Source organism: Xyrauchen texanus, chromosome 49 (genome assembly GCF_025860055.1).
Source record: "Xyrauchen texanus isolate HMW12.3.18 chromosome 49, RBS_HiC_50CHRs, whole genome shotgun sequence".
Classification (NCBI taxonomy): domain Eukaryota; kingdom Metazoa; phylum Chordata; class Actinopteri; order Cypriniformes; family Catostomidae; genus Xyrauchen; species Xyrauchen texanus.
The window spans coordinates 21912139-21931254 of NC_068324.1; the positions used below are offsets into that span (position 1 = coordinate 21912139).

A 19116-nucleotide genomic window follows, 5' to 3' on the forward strand; every position below is an offset into this window, starting at 1 on the left:
GCAACGAAGTACCCATACAATTTGCAGCTAAAGACTTACATAATGGATGAACGGGGGAAAAATTCCGTAACAAAATTGTGTCTTCGGTGCCTAAATGCTTAATAAGTGTTATTAGAGGAAATGGTGATATTACACTGTGGTAAACGCTCAACTGACCCAACTTTTTTGGAGTGTGTTGCAATCATCTGATTTGAAATGATTGGAAAATCATCATATACTGTGTAGTTGTAGTACTTTCAATATAGTAAATGGTGAATATAATATACAAATCATCCCTTTTTGTTTTTATTAGCATTTGACATACTGTCCCAACTTTTTCGGAATTGGGGTTATACTATATTATATTTTTAATGTTTTATAACAGTTCCTTGTTTGTTATCTGCATATGTTTATATACTGTATGTGTTTGCTAGGTTAGTCAATCAGATTTGTTCTACATGTAAAGACTGATTTTCAGGTAAGCAGGCAAAATCTGGAATCAAAAGTATATGCTTTTATTAATTAAACTGACCTTACTAGTCAGTAAGCTGTAAGTCAGTCATTTGACAAGACAGTAAGTCTTTCATTTTTATTTTTTGGTCTAAATTTTCTTTTGTTCTTTCTAACAGATTGCAATTGCAGATATCACGTTATTTTGGGGAAAGTCACAGGATCTGTATTGATAGTGTAAAGAGATGTTTGGATAATTTCCACCTCAGCTTTGATCTGCTGAAATTGTCATATAAACCGAACATGACCCCAGAGCTGAATGACTTCAATATATCAGCTTGTATCATCGTGTGTTCAGCTGTTAAATGATGGACTGATCATTGAATTTGAATTTGGCTGTCTGAACAGACCAAAACAAACTGAAATTGTCTGTCATCAGGCACTGCTAATGGTTTGTTCATGATGACATTTAATGTTATTCTAGGATGTCGGTCAGTAGAATACTGATAGGATTCTTGATCAGGATAATATGGAAGCAGGTGACCACACAGAGATACACCATGTGATTGCAAATATCCTGCATAAACACACTGACTTCTTGGTTGTGTTTGCCTGGTAGTGGCAGACTGATATGGGTTATTTATGGCTGAAGCCAATAAATGTACTGTACATAAAACTGCTGAAATTAAATAGATATAACATTAAAATTCACTAAACCATATTTGTAAACAGATTTTTTTTAAAATATGAATTAACAGGTATTTATTCAATATTTATTAGAATGTTTATTGTGTTGACAGTATGAAGTGCCAATAATTTACTCAAAATTAAATAAATGTGTAAATATTTTAATAAATCATTAAATATGACATTGTTAAAATAAAACTTTGAAATCACGAAATAAATAAATAAATGTCCCTTTCATTTTTGCACTAGTTTGCATATTTTCATTTTAACATTATTTTTAGGTTGATTTGTCATTTAAGCATGAGCTTCAAGTCTTTTCATTTTCACAAATTAACGCCCACTGTCTTTGAGTGACATGCTGATAGTCGTGACTCGAAACCCTAAAAATGAAAAGACACAAAGCTTGTGCTTCATATTATATATAATGTAATATAACATGAAAAAACAACCAAAGTTTTATTTCAGTATTCCATTATATAATTAATAATTTAATTGAATGTTTAATTAATTATTTAATGATTTAATTTGGACTAATTTGGCCCCCATATGACAGGACCAGGGCCAGGAGGGCCTGACCAATTTTTTATTTTTTATTTGGGGGACTACGTGGTGTCAACCAACCAGGCATGTTTAATGACCAATGTGGATATTCTAAAAATGGCCAATGATCAGGATTACATCTGAAAAAGTGGTTACACTTTACAATAAGGTTCCATTTATTAACATTAGTAAATGCATTAAATATCATTAACCAGTAACTGAACACTATAATATCACAGCATTTATTAATCTTGGTTAATGTTAGTTTCTTAAAAAAAAAACATTTAATTGATGGTTCATGTTAGTTAAGTGCATTAACTAATATTATGACAGGTCTCTCTGTTATACCCCATTCTGATTGGCCAATGGCACCATCTAGCTGTCTGATATTTCTCAGTAACATCCGCACATCCACGTATCAGACCGCTCATCTGGGTTCTGTGAGTCATCTCTACTATATTTTGGATCACTGTGCGATCTCTACAAGTAAGATAGTAAAATAATTTCAACTCAAATCAATGTTTCATGTCCATTTATTTATTTGGCAAGTGTTCTTGTAATAAGATACATAATGTCAGTCAGACATTCATTAATTACAAAATAAACACCAACAGTAATCCAACACAAACGTAGGTGGATTTCTGCTCTTCAGCTATTTATTTCTTCTCACATAATTACATAATTTCAATGCAAATTCATATTTTATGTTCATGTATTTATTTAGTTTGTTAGTAACCATGTCATAAGTGGGATAATGTACAGTCCACTTCCAATCGGGGTCCTGATCACCCTGTCGGGGTTCATTTTGCGATAACAACTGGCTGACTCTATATTATCCCTTACATACATACAACTACAACTTTTCATAAAAATGTTTTTTTATTAGTATATCTTGAAATTAACATGAACCATGATTAGTAAATGCTTTAAAAGTATTTCTCATTGTTTATTTGTTAACTAATATAGTTAACTAATGTAAGCAAACAGAATCTTATTGTAAAGTGTTACAGAAAAAAAGCACATTGCATATATATATAAAAATGTAGAAACATTTATTTTATGTAAATCATAAAATGGTAAAATGGTTTTCTGCTGCATGTTTCTTAACTCTTTTTTAATACAGTACTGTGAAGATATTATTACATGTTTCATTCATTTGGTTGCATCATTTTGTTGCATTTCAATTCTAAATAAAAATACTGAAACAATGACTGTTAACTGTTCTGTGCTTGATTATAACCCAGAATATTAATTAACTACATTTTTTAATTTTACATACTTTATTGTAATAATTTTATTGTTTGACATATGCAATGCCAGCACCTTCCCCATGTTTAAAAATGATTAAATCATGTGGTAGTTTGATGTGATGGTGTTGAGACCGAGTGAAAATGTGTATTGTTTATGTTGACTAGAGTTAACTAGAGTGTAGTGTTGCTCTTGTAGTAACTCTTTGACACAATGAACCAAATCAAACATGTAACTAGAGATCAAAGTCCACTGACTCGCTCTAGCAAGATTTAGCATTCATTTTATCACCTTTATAATTTCTTTTAAAGACCAAAACCTCAAGTTATGTAGATTTAAGTTAATAGTCTTTACTTTTAGTTTTTATATGTTCACCAAATTTCCTTTACATGACACTATACAATATTATTATCAAGTCCCCGCTTAAATATTAACCCTGTGTGTAGACGCTGGCTTGTTTTAGTTGATTAACTCATTGAAACACTAATCAAACAGTGCCAAGTCCAGATCATCCTCATTTAAAAGACAGCACACAGCCAGATGACACTGACTTCAGTGCAGGTAAGAACTTAAATATCTTCTTACAGCTAATTATCAATGTTCACTATTCAATATAATTGCATGAAGGGGCTGTTTCAGTAAGCAGTGAATTGTGTGCATCATATTGAATAAATTATCAGATGTGTGCGTGTTTACGCTGTCATGCACTCTATGTTGCTTTTGATTAGTTTTAATCAATTCATAATAAATCCTCTCTCATTTCTATGAATCAACTTTATCTTGTGGCACATCTATTTTAAATATGAATCTGAATGTTTTTTGTTGTTGTTTTTTTTAGAACAACTATGAGTCTATTGAAAGACAGCGGTCCTCTCACTACTCATGTGTTGAACACAGGGGATGGGGTCCCTGCTGCCAGGATGGCCCTCAGTTTGCACCGCCTGGACCCCCACATGACCATCTGGAACCTCGTAACTGTCGGGTGGGTAGAACAATTGCAATGTATTATCCTGGTATAAATGTAGATTAGATAAATAATCCAACATATGGGAGGGCTGTATAATGGACAATGAATTATCCCATGTAATGGGGACATTTTTAATTTCTTTGCTCACTTAGTACACCCCTTACCTGTGGTAAAATGACTGTTATGCACAATGTCCCAATGGAAATTGCTTTACTACAGACCGGATGTCATTGTGTTTAAAAGTGCATCATTTATCATTTCAGAACCACAAATGCAGATGGCCGCTGTCCAGGACTAATAACCAGCGATGCTTTCACTCCAGGAATGTATAAGATGCGGTTTGAGACGGGCCAGTACTGGGAGAGTTTGGGACAGGCCAGCTTTTACCCATATGTTGAGGTGCGAAAGAGAGACTCATATTGATGGAAGAGACTATAGTGATGCAATCTAAATTGGATTATAATGCATTATTATACAAAACGCACCCAGACATGACACTGAACTGTGGGTTTCTTCTTTGTTTAGATTGTCTTCACAATAACTGATGCTGAACAGAGCTTCCATCTGCCATTGCTCCTCAGCAGATACTCATACAGCACCTACAGGGGGAGCTAGTGAGCAGCTCTTCATTCTAGCAAATCAACTACTATCTGCATACTGTGCAGTGTATGCTGCAAACTGCTTACTATTTTTAAATAGTATGTGAACATTACATATTATTACAAGAATAAATATTACAAACAGCAGTACAAGCAATGCTACATTGTTCTAACATGTTACCATGTTTAAAGGGAAAGTTCACCCAAAAATGGAAATTCTCTCATCATTTACTCACCCTCATGTCATTCCAGATGTGTCTGACTTTCTTTCTTCTGCTGAACACATAATACGATTTTCAGAATAACATTTCAGCTCTGTCGGTCCATACAATGCAAGTGAATTTTGACTAATTCTCTGAAGCTCCAAAAATCACATAAAGTTAGCGTAAAAGTAATCCATAAGACTCCAGTGGTTAAACCCATGTTTTAAGAAGTTATATAATAGAAACAGGGTGAGAAACAGAGATGTAAAATGTAAGTCTTTTTTTATTACTCTAAATCTCCACTTTCATTTTTACTGAAAGTCACATGTGGTGCCTGTTTAGTTTCACATTCACATCTGAAAGTGAAATTTAAAGTGGTAGCATAAAACAAGGATTTAAATTTGTATCTGTTTCTCACCCACACTTATTATATTGCTTCTGACTATATGGATTTTAACACTGGAGTCATATGGTTAACTTTCATGTTTCCTTTATGCGATTTTTAGAGCTACAAAATTCTGGTCACCATTCACTTGCATTGTATGGACCTACAGAGCTGAAATATTCTTCTAAAAATCTTAATTTGTTTTCAGCAGAAGAAAGAAAGTCTTACACATCTGGGATGGCATTAAATTATGAGTATTAAATTGGGTGTACTATCCCTTTAATTCAGCGATCCGTATCAAAATGCAGAATATTTTTGACTGCATTTTTAGTTCAGTTTTTTAAATTCTGTGGAAGTCAAATCACATAATGGGTCAGAAAGATGTAAAATGGAAGGTTAAGTACATACTGCAGCGCAAACTGTAGAAATAGTAAGAGTTTTGTATACTATTCTTGTAAATGGCAACTTACTTTAAAAAGTAAACTCCAAAGCAGGAATACTATGACTTATACTACTTCTACCATATATATATATATAGAAAGTCTATAGAGCAGTATGGTTGTATGCCATTCCAAACAGGACCATCGTGTTTATTTCTAAATATAAGGTCCAGGAAATTACTTCAAGCAGTGTTTTTAAATTATTATTATTATTTAAGCCTAATTTTCGAATGATCTTAATTTGATTAGTAAAAATATTACAGAGAATTATACATATTGCAACTAAATGTATAAACACTAAGATAAATATAATGTATTGTATATTATATTTATTCTGACTGTAAGGTGGACTCAAACACAGCACTAGAAAGAAGGGATAAACAGCTATTTATTTCTTACATTTCATATACTAGTAGAGGTCACTAAAAACTGTTCTTCAACAATATACTGTCAAGCTGTATTAAACATTTCTGGTGCAGTGGAAATGTTTGACTTGCTCTGGTCTAATTCATGTCCTGGTTATTCTAATCTGCTGCTTATCTTTGTTTTCTTTGTTCATTAAACCCAAAGGAAGACAGTCAAGCCACGTATTTGTGACTACACTGAAAACTCTAAAGAGTTGATTCTAATCAATTGGCTGAGTAAACTCATTGCCTCAATTGAATTAAGTATTGATATCTCCAAAACCTTGTGTAATTAAGTTCACTTAACTTTGTGTTCATGTAGAAGGAACTTAACTATTTAAGGTTAGGTAACTAGACACAAGTAGACTTAATTCAGATGTACTATTTAAAATTTGTCATTTCAATTTAATAATTGAAATTGAATCCAGATATATGCATACCCCACTTTTTAATGGCTTGCTTAACTGATGTGTAGATTATTGAAGTGGTTTTTGTATAAAGATACATTTTTGGGGTTTGGGTTGCGGGCAGTCACCTTGGGGGTTGTTTTGCATTATCCATGTACTGTTTTCTATGATAAATACATCTGAATATGTATATTTTCTTTAAAATTGATAACAAATGGATAACAAAAAAACATTTCAATTGAATGGACTTAATTTTAGACCATACAATACAACAGCTTTAATAATGAAGATTATAACTGATTCTTGGTCAGACATTAAATAACTTATTTCTCCACAGTAATGCAAAAACACCTGTATTTCAATTGAACATGGACAAGTAGAACTGAAATTGTGTGAATGTGAACAGGGTCCAACTTGACCAAAGGGGACACAGATTTCCCTAATGGTGACATCATACAAAACAACTATTTGCAACAAAACAACTAAAATAATAACAATAGAGCTAAAAACTATGACATTTTAATAACATCTATTTAAATGTCCCTATTTGTTCCCTTTTACCTTTGAAGGAAACATAATTATTATTATTATTATTTTTTTTTTTTTTTGAGTTATTAACACTTAAAATCTGTATTTATGTATGTATGTATTTTAAGAAAATTAAGATCAAGGAACTTAGTTATGAGCCCAAAACCTGACATAAAAAAAAAGAAAGTCCAGTAATGATAACAGTAGGTTTTACAGTGTACAAAGTGAAGAAAATATGTTAATTCACTTCATCACTTTTATCCATAGAAACAAAGGCTGTAAAAGGACATCTCAGCAATCAACAATGCAACATTTTCAAGGACAAACATTTCAAACAGATTTTTCACAGTGAATCAAGTGATTGCTGAACTGTTATATATTGATGTGGTCTAATATCAAAGTGTTTTGTGTAATAGTTTTTCCAAAAGTACACTGTAAATCACCAGAATCATATTTCTAGGGATTGGTAAGATTTGTGTGCCTAAACAGGATATTTTCATGTAGACTGTGCATCTGGGTTTATGTCTTTAATTCATGCAGTTTGGAGTTTATACAACTATTATATCTTTATAACTTCAATGTTATCAGATAATGTGAAAATAATCTGAAAAGTCATAGATTTGCCAGCACAGATTCTTTGTAAATTGTTCAATTCTACATGAGGTCATGTGAAGATGAATCCAGATATTTTATGGTTGAGAATTATTTTTTTCTAATTCCCATTATTTTCCCTTTATTAAGGTGATTCTCGTTGCTGTTCTTCAAAGTAAATTAATTCTAATAAATGAAGGAAGAGCAACAAATACTGCCATGATGTATAAATACTTTACAATCAAAATTAGGCTTATTTTCTTTGCGCAATAAAAGTAATCTTATAAATATATGATAAATATATAAATATGTTCTTGACAGGTTTCTTGAGACTCACCCTAAAATGCTTATCATACAGTTATAATAAAACAACTTATAGGCTCTAAGTGATTTTTGTTGATGCTCTCCTAATAAATTCATTAACCTGAAAATGCCATCAATGCAGGCACGATAAGACCTGCAATCAATAGACGTCAGATCACAAAATCTTCAATTTAATTTTATAATGTTAAAAAGACAATCTAAAAACCTTGCTGACTTGGAGGATCTTGCCGTGACGTGTAGATCGATCACTGCCATAGAGATGAAATTCACTGAGATGGTTACAAGAGTGCCGGATGTTGAGAGACGGATCTATTGTCTGGAGTCATCGGAAAGGGAATTGGCTGCTGACCACTAGCACTTGAGAACTGATACTAGGAATGGCTGCAAAATATTTACATTCCCACAGTAAGAAATGTCCTTCATAAAGTCAATGGAATGAGTAAGTCATTGTGTGAAGCTCTCTATGCAGCCGGGTGGGCCTAACTAATTGAACATTCACTTGACCGCCCGAGGAGACTGGGTGCCTCCTTCGTTTCTTTTTGTGCTGGTTTCACCTAGTGGCTGGAGTTTGTCTTGTGGAGAAACACTCCTTCAGGACTGTTTGTGGATGAATCTCCATGTTCTTTGTGCTTGTGCCTCCTATTGGTTGTAGTTTGTTCTGTGGGATATTTCTTGCAAAACACTGGAGTGATTAGGGCATTTTTTACACTCATGTAACAGTCGAGTGGGCCTGACTCACTGAACATTCATTTGATTGAGGAAACTGGGCACCTTTTTTATCTCTTTTTGTGTTGGTTACGCCTAGTGGCTGGAGTTTGTTTTGTAGAGCAACACAACTTTGAAACAGTTATATGGATGAATCTACATGCCTTTGTGTTTATCCCGCTTATTGGCTGGAATTTGTTTTATAGATAATTTTCTGTTGTGCAATTCTGTCTCGCAATGTTTGTGTAGAGGCACTGGACTTGAGCAATCCGATGGCAAGGTTGTCGCAGGGCTCTCGTAGGTGTACATGGAACATTTGAGTTTGGATGCCAGTTGGCACAGTCGTGCGCTGGGTTAATGTGTTTTTCTTTTTTCTGTTAGTTTGGTTCGGGGGGAAGTTTGGGTTTTGATTGTTGCACTAATGTTGGAGGTTGGTTTTTGTGGTTTTGTTTTTGACACACAATCTATTTTTTTCTAATATGTCAGGTGTTGGTATGGGCAAAATGTTGGTATGTCTCTCTCCACGTGGAGTGTGGATGGACTGGTTACCCCATGGAAAGGGGGAGGGTTATTTCTTTTCTTAAATGTAGGAAATGTGATGTTGTGTTTATTCAGGAGGTGCATCCTTCCCCACAGGAAGCTGAGGAATTTAGGAAGATATGGGGTGGACATGTTTTCTTTGGTGCTAGCTCGGGAGGAGCAGGGGAGTCAATTAATTTATAGGTGGGCATGTTCAAATGTCTCAAGCAGATTGATGATGGCTTGGGAAGAGTCATTGCTGTTTTGGCAGATATTCAGGGGCAAGGGTTGATTTTGGCTAATATTTACGCACCTAACACTGATGAGCAGGGCTTCTTTGTGGATCTTGAGATGATGTTGCAAGCCACTGGCAACTCTCATGATATAATATCGGGAGCAGACTTTAATCTTTTGATGGACTCAGTCCTTGATCATGGTGAAGCAGAAGTGTGTGAGCCCCCTGGAACAGCATTCGTACTTCACAGGATGTGTGGATGTCTTGGTCTTGCAGATATTTGGAGACTTTTGAGCCCATCTTGGTGGGACTGTAAATTTTTTTCATCAGTCCATAGAATTTATTCTAGAATGGATTGTTTTATGTTTGGGCCCCATATATTGTTGGTGCTTGATTTGATGCATCTTGGTCTCGGATCACACCTTGGTAAGTGTGGCAGAGCGGAGGGCGGGGCCGGGTTGTAATCCTACACACCTGGTCCCGTATTAGGCTAATTATGCCTCCGTGAGGTTTAAAGGCTGACTGCAGATGGCCGTGTGGGAGAGAGAGATTGTTAGCGGACATGTCCGTCATGTGTGTTTATGTTGTCTTCTTTTAAGTTTACTATTAAACTATTATTTATATTGAAAAGCCGGTTCTCGCCTCCTCCTTTCCATTGATCCCTTTACAGTAAGTTTGGAGGTGTTGCCACATGTGGACAGGGGGAGGTCATGTGGTTGGCTCTTTGGTGTATTCCTTTTGCAGAAACCTGAATTCCAACAAATGTTAAAGGCTGAAATTAATGTTTATATTGAAACAAATTGGTCCTTGGTATCCTCTGTGGGCGTGGCTTGGGAGGCACTTGGTGCGGTTCTTGGGTGTCGGATCGTACTGTAAGATTATATATGTAGAAGAATTCCAGCAACATGATTTAAATCTATGGAAAAACCCAGCCTTTCAGTTTGGAATGTTTGAACGTCATAAATTACAGGCCTTCAGCCGGAACCCCCACACAGTTAAACCAGGCTGTTCTGTCTAAGGTTACAAGGACCATCAGATTTGCACAACTCTAAGACATTTCATTCATTAGATTATGCTGAAAATCGCTTTGAACTGTGGTAATGTTTGTACCTTTGTACCTGGACAAATTAATGATTATAGACTGATGGACCTCTTTAAAATATGTGTAGTGATGTGCAATCAAATATAATTTATAAATATAATCTTACATTTTGTATGATTCATCTCATTCTACTAAGAATGGTAACTATAAGGCTTAACTTGATAAAATACAATGATGTGTAAAATCAATATGATTTTGTAACCAGGGATTTTCATGTTTTGTTACCTACACTCATAACATCCATAAAAAAATTTCATGTTTAGTATGTAAGCGTTCGCTGGCATATGCAGAGAAAGCTGATGACAATGAATATCATGTCTCAAGATATAAAAGCTCACGATTAAATATGCACTATTTTTGAGCGGGAGATTTTTAAGACTCTGGAACAAAGAACCATAAATCGACTGTTGGAAAAAACCAACCATGTGACTCTGAAAAGTCACTTCTGATTGGCGCAGGACACCTTTGGGGATGCCCAATTTCAGTTCAAATATTTCCAAACAGGAAGAACACGCTCTCTTGTCTCTTGCCTCCTTCAGCTCTTCACTCTTCTGCCTGCACATGTTTCATCTGGTTGCTTCACTGACTGCCAGGTCCATGCCATTTGAGGCCCAAGGAAGCTCGGGACTCGACGTCCCAAGAAAACTCATCACTCTCTACGGTTCACAATCCCATGAGAAGGCCTCGCTTCAAAGCTAACCTCATAATTCATACAGACAAAATCATCATTCATACAGAGATCCAAAACATAGATGGAACGAACTTTTGACCAAGAACCAAGCAACACAAAGAACGCAAGGAAACACCAAAGACAAGCAAGAACATCTCCAATATTGTGCTCAAAGTGCTGGTGTATTAATTAAATAATTTGAGTAATCCAATAACAAATCGATGTAGACTCAAAGAAAGATAAATGGTTCTTCAGGTATTGTCAACAGACTCCATAAAGTTAATTTTCACCAACCTGTCTCATGTATATATGTGTTAGATTATAATTATGTTTAGAATAGTAATAAAGTTTGTCTGTGTTCAAAGATCACATGACTGTGGTATATTCTGATAAATAATCTCATCCCTGTTTCAAAAATATTTCGCTTCAAAGTTGTACCTAAATACGTGCAATATTATTTTCAATAAGCCATGAGAATAATATCACTCCAATAAGTGAATTAATCATAATTCTCTTATTAAAGCTAATTCCTTACAGAAGAAATTGTGAGCTGATACAACTAGACGTTGTATTACGATTTCAATGGTGGAGAATCTATTAAGACATATAATCTAGATATTTGTCATTTATCTAATTTATAGTGGTTGTTAACTCGAATAATTCCATTATACATTTCATTACCTAATAAGGTACAATAAGGACAGTTTAATTTAGTCCATAGCTCACACACTTCAAGACCCTAAATTCCCCTCTAAATTTAGCATACCAAATATCCTTACATATAATGGTGTGAGAATGAGGGCAATTTAAAGCTTGCTCCTAAATGTCGCATACCAAATATCCTACAGTACAGTGTGCCTCATTGACCAGGAAATCCAAAGCATGAGAACTCGTGGAACTGGAAGTGAATATTAAAGATGCAGAGGCAGAGCTGAAGAGCTGAGTGTCGTCTGATGGCCTCAGAGAATTGACTCGATTGAAATACAGATAAAGTGCTATTTTGTCATGAAGGGTGGAGTTTTGGCTGTTCAGGGCAGGACAGTCATATTTAGATTTTTTCAGGGGAACAAAGCAGGAAAACTTCTGGCTAGATATATAAAACGTCTAGGTTACGTATGTAACCTCCGTTCCCTGAAGGAGGGAACGAGACGTTGTGTCAGAGAAGCGACACTAGGGGTCTCTCTTGAGCGCCGATATTCACCTCTGAACTATGAAATAAGGCCAATGAGAGTTGGCAACCAGTATTTGCATGTCCCGCCCCCGGACATACGGGTATTTAAGCGGCTCAAATACGGGAGTTCATTCAGGATTTTTCTGAGGAGCCGGAAATGGTCCGGCCACAACAGTGGCTCGGCTCAGCGACGTGGCAGGGGAGACACAACGTCTCGTTCCCTCCATCAGGGAACGGAGGTTACATACGTAACCTAGACGTTCCCCTTCTGTCACTCTCTCCACATTGTGTCAGAGAAGCGACACTAGGGGTCCACTTATAAAATCACCACGCGCTGAGCCGTGTACGTGAACTGCTGATACAGGAGCGAGCAGGTATTCTTACGTGCAGGACGACCAACTGTATCAGGCTGCACGCACTCTTCCCCAATGCCCCATTTAAGCCATCAGGATTCCTTATCGTTACCCTGGAGGGGGAACAAGGTGCTGGCCGCCAACCTGGGAATGGGCCAAGCCTGGCCGGGCCTCTTTTCTCTCTATGTTTCTCGCATAGAGCAACTTAGGCCGGGGCCCTTACACGCATTGAGGGAAGGGGGTCTTAGCCCTTATTCAGGGCGGAGAAGACCCTGCGGAGGCCACGCCTACCCGAGAGGGGAGGCAAGTTTAAGTGGCAAAACCATCAGAGGCCTGACTTAGGGCCTATGTGGAAAAATCGGTGCGGTGGTGGATCCAGCCTATAGAGGGGAGAACATACAGCACGGCAACCAAAGCAGCCGTGACTGCCTAAGGGAAGCACGGGAGTCCACTCGCCAGAGGGGACAGAACCGTGGTGTTACACACAGGGGGAGTCCGAAGGAGGCCTTACCTGTGGAGCACCTATACCAGTGCTGGGTAACTTGCGGTACCCGCAGTGGCTTGGGTCGGCGAGTTCCTCCGCTGAACTGCGACCCACGAGGGCTAGGGAGGAATCAAGCGATTCACCCGGTCAGATCGTGGGCGTGCCACCGAGTTCTACGGGCTCGGTAACTGAGAGAACACGGGATGATACTGACTCAACTCGGAGATTGTAGAATCTCGCGAAAGTGTTCGGTGTTGCCCAGCCCGCTGCTCTACAAATGTCTGCTAGGGCAGTGCCCCTAGCCAGTGCCCATGAGGACGCAACACTCCTGGTGGAGTGGGCTCGGACCCGCAAAGGGGGGGGCACGGCCTGGGTGTGATAAGCCAGGGAAATGGCGTCGACAACCCAGTGGGCGAGTCTCTGCTTGGAGACAGCATTCCCTTTCTGCTGTCCCCCAAAGCAGACGAAGAGCTGCTCAGAGTGTCTAGTGCTCTGTGTGCGGTCCAGGTAGATACGTAAGGCACGTACTGGGCACAGCAGTGAAAGGGCTGGATCTGCCTCCTCCCGGGGCAGCGCTTGCAGGTTCACTACCTGATCCCTGAAGGGTGTGGTAGGAACCTTGGGCACATAGCCCGGTCGCGGTCTTAGGATCACGAACGTGTCTGCCGGACCGAACTCCAGGCAAGCGTTGCTAACAGAGAACGCATGCAGGTCCCCGTCCCTCTTGATGGAAGCGAGCGCGATCAGCAGGGCGGTCTTGAGAGAGAGGGCCCTGAGTCCAACTGAGTCAAGCGGCTCGAAGGGGGGTCTCTGGAGTCCCGTAAGGACGACCGAGAGATCCCAGGAGGGGAACAGGTTAGGCCGGGAGGGAGCTATCCTCCGGGCACCTTTTAGGAACCTGACGATTAAGTCGTGCTTACCAAGAGACTTTCCGTCTACCGTGTCGTGGTGGGCTGCGATAGCGGCGACATACACCTTGAGGGTGGAGGGGGACAGCCTCCTCTCCAGCCTCTCCTGAAGAAACACAAGCACTGACCTAACTGCGCACTTCTGCGGGTCTTCGGCTCGGGAAGAACACCAGTCCACGAACAGACGCCACTTTAGGGCGTAAAGATGCCTGGTAGAGGGGCTCTGGCTTGATTGATTATATCTACGACGGCAGATGGTAGACCGGCTAGATCTTCCGCATCCCATCCAGGGGCCAGACGTGGAGGTTCCAGAGGTCTGGGTGCGGGTGCCAGAGCGTGCCCCGTCCCTGAGAAAGAAGGTCCTTCCTCAGGGGAATTCGCCAGGGAGGGGCTGTCGTGAGGAGTGTGAGGTCCAAAAACCAAGTCCGGGTAGGCCAGTAGGGGGCTACCAGAGTGACTTGCTCCTCGTCCTCCCTGACCTTGCATAGCACCTGTGCAAGAAGGCTCACTGGGGGAAGCTGTGAGCGGGTGAGCTGTGACATGTGGAGGGAGCGTACTCCGCCTTGGCGGTTTATGTAGGCTACGACCGTGGTGCTGTCTGTCCTGAGTAAGATGTGTTTGTGCCGAATTAATGGAAGAAACTTCTGCAGGGCCAGAAAAACAGCCAGCAGCTCTAGGCAGTTGATGTGCCAGCGCAGCGGGCCTCGGTTCCACTGGCCTGCGGCTGGGCGCCCGTTGCACACGGCGCCCCAACCCAATTTGGAGGAGTCGGTCGTGACCAGAACGCATCGGGACACCTGCTGCAAGGGTACTCCAGCCCTTAGAAAGCAAAGGTCTGTCCAGGGTTTGAAGGTCTGGCGGCAGGCAGAGGTAACTTTTACGTTGAGCGTGCCGCGGCGCCATGCTCGTCTCGGGACTCGAGTCTGGAGCCAGTGCTGAAGTGGGCTCATATGCATCAACCCCAGCGGCGCGGCCACCGCGGAGGATGCCATATGCCCCAGGAGCTGTTGGAAACGTTTTAGCGGGACCACGGCGCCTGGCTTGATGGAAAAGCGAGGCATTTCAGCACTGACTGAGCACGCTCGTTGGAGAGACGTGCTGTCATTGAGACTGAGTCTAACTCCAGACCGAGAAAAGAGATGCTCTGGACCGGGGAGAGCTTGCTCTTTTCCCAGTTGACCTGAAGCCCCAAACGGCTGAGGTGCCTGAGCACCTGGTCTCTTTGTGCGCATAGTAACTCTCGAGAGTGAGCCAGTATGAGCCAGTCATCGAGGTAATTGAGTATGCGTATGTCGGCTACTCAGAGCGGGGCAAGAGCTGCCTCTGCGACTTTCGTGAAGACGCGAGGGGACAGAGACAGGCCAAAGGGGAGGACTTTGTACTGATACACCTGACCGTCGAACGCGAACCGTAGGAATGGTCGATGTCAAGGGCAAATTGAGACGTGGAAGTACGCGTCCTTCAGGTCTACCGCTGCGAACCAATCTAGATGCTGGACGCCAGATAGAATTTGTTTCTGGGTGAGCATTTTGAACGGGAGTTTGGACAAGGTCCGATTGAAAACTCGCAGGTCCAAGATCGGTCGTAAGCCGCCGCCATTCTTAGGTACAACAAAGTAAGGGCTGTAGAAACCCTTCTTCGTTTCGGTTGGAGGGACAGGCTCTATCGCGTCCTTTAATAGAAGGGAGGCGATTTCTTTGCGCAGGGAATGGGCATGTTGGCCGTGTACTGCGGAAAATGTACGCCCACGAAGGGGGGCGGAGACCTGGCAAACTGAATTGTGTAACCGAGTCGAATGGTCCGGTGCAGCCAGCGTGACGGGTTGGGCAGTGAAAGCCACGCCTCTAAACTCCGTGCTAGGGGCACCAAAGGGACGGGTTTTTTGGACGTACCCGGCAGGGCTTCGCAGCGGTGCGGAACAGGTAACGTGGCGTCGGGAGGCAACGTGGCGTCCCGAGGCTCTGGTGCTGAGAATAAACTCAAAGCACTTACCTTGCTCCGCGCACACGGCAGGGGGCGGGTTCGTGACTGAGGAGGAGGTCTGATGCTGGCGTCCTCTGGACTCGTCTGAACCGGCCGTTCATTCTTCTGAATGAAGAAATTTCTTCATTCAGAAGAAATTTTCTGAATGAACTCCCGTATTTGCGCCGCTTAAATACCCGTATGTCCGGGGACGGGACATGCAAATACTGGTTGCCAACTCTCATTGGCCTTTTTTCATAGTTCAGAGGTGAATATCGGCACTAAAGAGAGACCCCTAGTGTCGCTTCTCTGACACAACGTGGAGAGAGCGACAGAAGGGGAATAGAGAGTGTCTTTTTCTACCATTCCCTCAGTGAAATCTGCTGGTGGTGAAATTTTTACCACGGCCATTGATATCAATAATGCTTTAAAGAATTACATCTTGATCTCTATAGTTCAACGTCTTCGTCTACTGATGAAGATATTAGAAACTTTGTGGAACCATTAGATCTCCGTAAACTGATGAATAATCAAAAAATTATCTTGATTCTGTGATAACCTTGGAGGAGCTTGGCAAGGTAATTATTTAGATTTTATGATACAGAACTGGCTTCGTTTTTGTTAGAAGTTTATACAGAATCATTAAAGAATGGAAAGCTTCCACCAACCATGATGCCAGCCCGGATCAGTCTGATTCTTAAAAAGGACAAAGAGCCAAGTGAGTGTAAGAGTTACCATCCAATTTCCCTGATCCAGATAGATGTTAAAATATTATTAAAAAAATTGGATAACCGATTAAATAATGTTATGACATCACTAGATCAGGTGGGGTTTATTCGGGGCCGCGGCTCTTCTGATAACATCAGGCGTCTCATCGATATAATGTGGTCAGTGGCAAATGATCAGACTCTGGTTGCTACCATCTCACTTGATGCCAAAAAGACATTTGATATGGTAGAATGGGATTATCTTTTTAAGATTCTGTAAATATATGGGTTCTGGAACACTTTTATTGGATGGATTGAGTTACTTTATAGAAACCTGGCGGGTAATGGTGGTACAAACAAGTGGGTTAATTTCAGAAAATTTTACTCTGGACAGGGGCACCTGGCAGGGTTGCCCTCTTTTCCCATTATTGTTCTGTCTTGCCCTGGAACCATTAGCAGCCGTGATAATAAAATAAGATGATTTTCCAGGGGTGGTGTCGGGAGGTATGGCGCATAAGCTTTTGCTTTATGCTGATTATATTTTACTATTCATCTCCAACCCCTCTATGACTTTCCTCCACCTCATTTACTATGTTCTCAGGATACAGAGTTAAATGGTCTAAATCCAAAGCTTTGGCTCTCACAGTGTACTGCTCAGTAACGGATTTTCAGCCAGGCACCTTCCAGTGGCATAAACAGGGCATTAAGTATTTTGGTGTTTTATTCCCAGCAAATTTGTGTTTTTGAGTAAATTTTTACCAATTAATAAAAAGGTTTTTGAACGATGTGGGCAGGTGAGCTTCAATACATTTATCTATGATTGCGAAGGTTAATGTTTTTAAAATTAATTGTATCCCAAAATTGAACTACCTGCTACAATCTCTCCTTATAGATGTCCCCCTCTCTTATATCAAACAATTTGATAGCATAGTGAAGTCCTTCATTTGGAATGGTAAGCGTCCCATATTACATTTCAATAAGTTACATAGGCCGATTGACAAAGTTGGGCTAGGCCTACCGAAGATTTGTTTTATTATTATTCATTCAGTCTAAGGCATTTGGATCATTGGTCACTTCCACCTGAGATAGGATTTAATGGTTATGTATCGAACAGGAAGTTTTTATTCTATTTTGAAGAAATAGCCAACATTTTGCCATTGCAAAGCCTTTTTATTAAACTAACCGGAGAAGTCACTCCACGTTATTTCTCATGCGGTAAGGACAAAGGTGTTCAGAATGTTTAATTCAGACATGTATTTAAATACTGCCTCGAGCATATGGATGAACCCAAAATTATGTATTAATAAGTGCCCTGTCTGCTGGTCAGAGTGGATTGTGAGGGAGGTTACTATATGAGAGTGTAGTGTTGAGATCTTTTGAAAATATGGTTCAATATATTAGAATTCCAAGATCTCAGTTCTTTAGGTATTTACAGCTGCGCCATCTGCTCTGTCCTATTTTTGGGGGTAGCATACACCCCCCTAAAGTGGCAGATACTCTGGAAGTGGTAATTACTGCCTTTGGAAAAGGTCATGAGGTCTCAGTGTATTATTCCTTGTTAATTCAGAGTCTGGGGCACGGAGCTTCAACTTCTCTCAAGAGATTGTGGGAGAAAGATTTAAACTTGGTATTGGAAGAGAAAGGCTGTATATTTGTATTGCGTATATCTGCTAATAGCTCACCAAAACGTAAATGTCATCAAAGCTAACAGACATAGACTAAACGCCACAAAACTCCAGTTTTTGTTTCATGGGCTCTCATAATATGTCAAAGTAGATTTGCATCATTGGATGATGGTACTTTTGACTTGCTGGCTCTCCTGCAGGGGATCAGATCTCATCTCTGATTTATTTTCTGCTGCACTAGAGACATTCATTGGAGTGGATCACGTACCACAGCGAGTCACTGCATAGTTCAGATAACTGATGAAGATAATACATGTTATCTTGAATTTAAACTGGAATTGGCAGAGTGATAATCCTCTTTCTCCACAAAGAGGACTGTTGTTTAAAGGTGCGCACAGTAATTTGTTTAAATATGTCATCTTGGATTTACACTGACACCTAGAGGTGTGGATGCAGCATTATTCAAGTACAATAGTTTTCAGTTCAATTAACTTTTCACAGGGTGTGTCTCAATCAGCTCCATATGTCGTGAATTAGTATGTCGTGATCATGAATTCGGGCACTAGCAAGGGTGTTAATCGACTGAACATTGGGACACTTGTGACACAATCACCTCGGACACGATAACGAGCTCACGCATTCAAGTGCACTAATCAACAATTCAAGTTGTTAATCAATAACATCATTTTATAAATTATATTATAGTCCGAGATCTTTTAGTACTGAGATAACCTTCGAGGTTCCATCATTGGAGAGAGAGTGTAAAGGCTGTAAAGTTCAGCTAGCATTTTATGACTGTTTGGTGATGCTTTACAAATGAATGGAGAGAACCGTAAATTGACACCTTCCAGTCGTAAAATCGTCTGTGACTTCTCTTATAAAACAGCAATTTGATCATAGTAAATTCCACACATAGTTAACTC

General features: G+C 40.0%; 1 protein-coding gene across 1 annotated transcript; it reads left to right on the top strand.

Moving 5' to 3' along the window:
• The first annotated feature begins 3325 nt into the window (after positions 1-3325).
• On the top strand, positions 3326-6540 carry urahb (urate (5-hydroxyiso-) hydrolase b). The gene is made up of 4 exons (XM_052123330.1): positions 3326-3465; positions 3743-3886; positions 4135-4270; positions 4397-6540. Exons 2-4 carry the CDS (start codon positions 3750-3752, stop codon positions 4484-4486), a joined length of 363 nt encoding a protein of 120 aa, XP_051979290.1. The 5' UTR covers positions 3326-3465; positions 3743-3749; the 3' UTR covers positions 4487-6540.
• Positions 6541-19116: the final 12576 nt, after the last annotated feature.

Bases quoted from the DNA above. Each gene is read 5' to 3' on its own strand.
- urahb (XM_052123330.1), top strand. From the start codon at position 3,750: ATGAGTCTATTGAAAGACAGCGGTCCTCTCACTACTCATGTGTTGAAC. The intron at 3,887-4,134 runs GTGGGTAGAACA...TTATCATTTCAG, and splicing joins TGGAACCTCGTAACTGTCGG to AACCACAAATGCAGATGGCC. The intron at 4,271-4,396 runs GTGCGAAAGAGA...TTCTTTGTTTAG, and splicing joins GCTTTTACCCATATGTTGAG to ATTGTCTTCACAATAACTGA.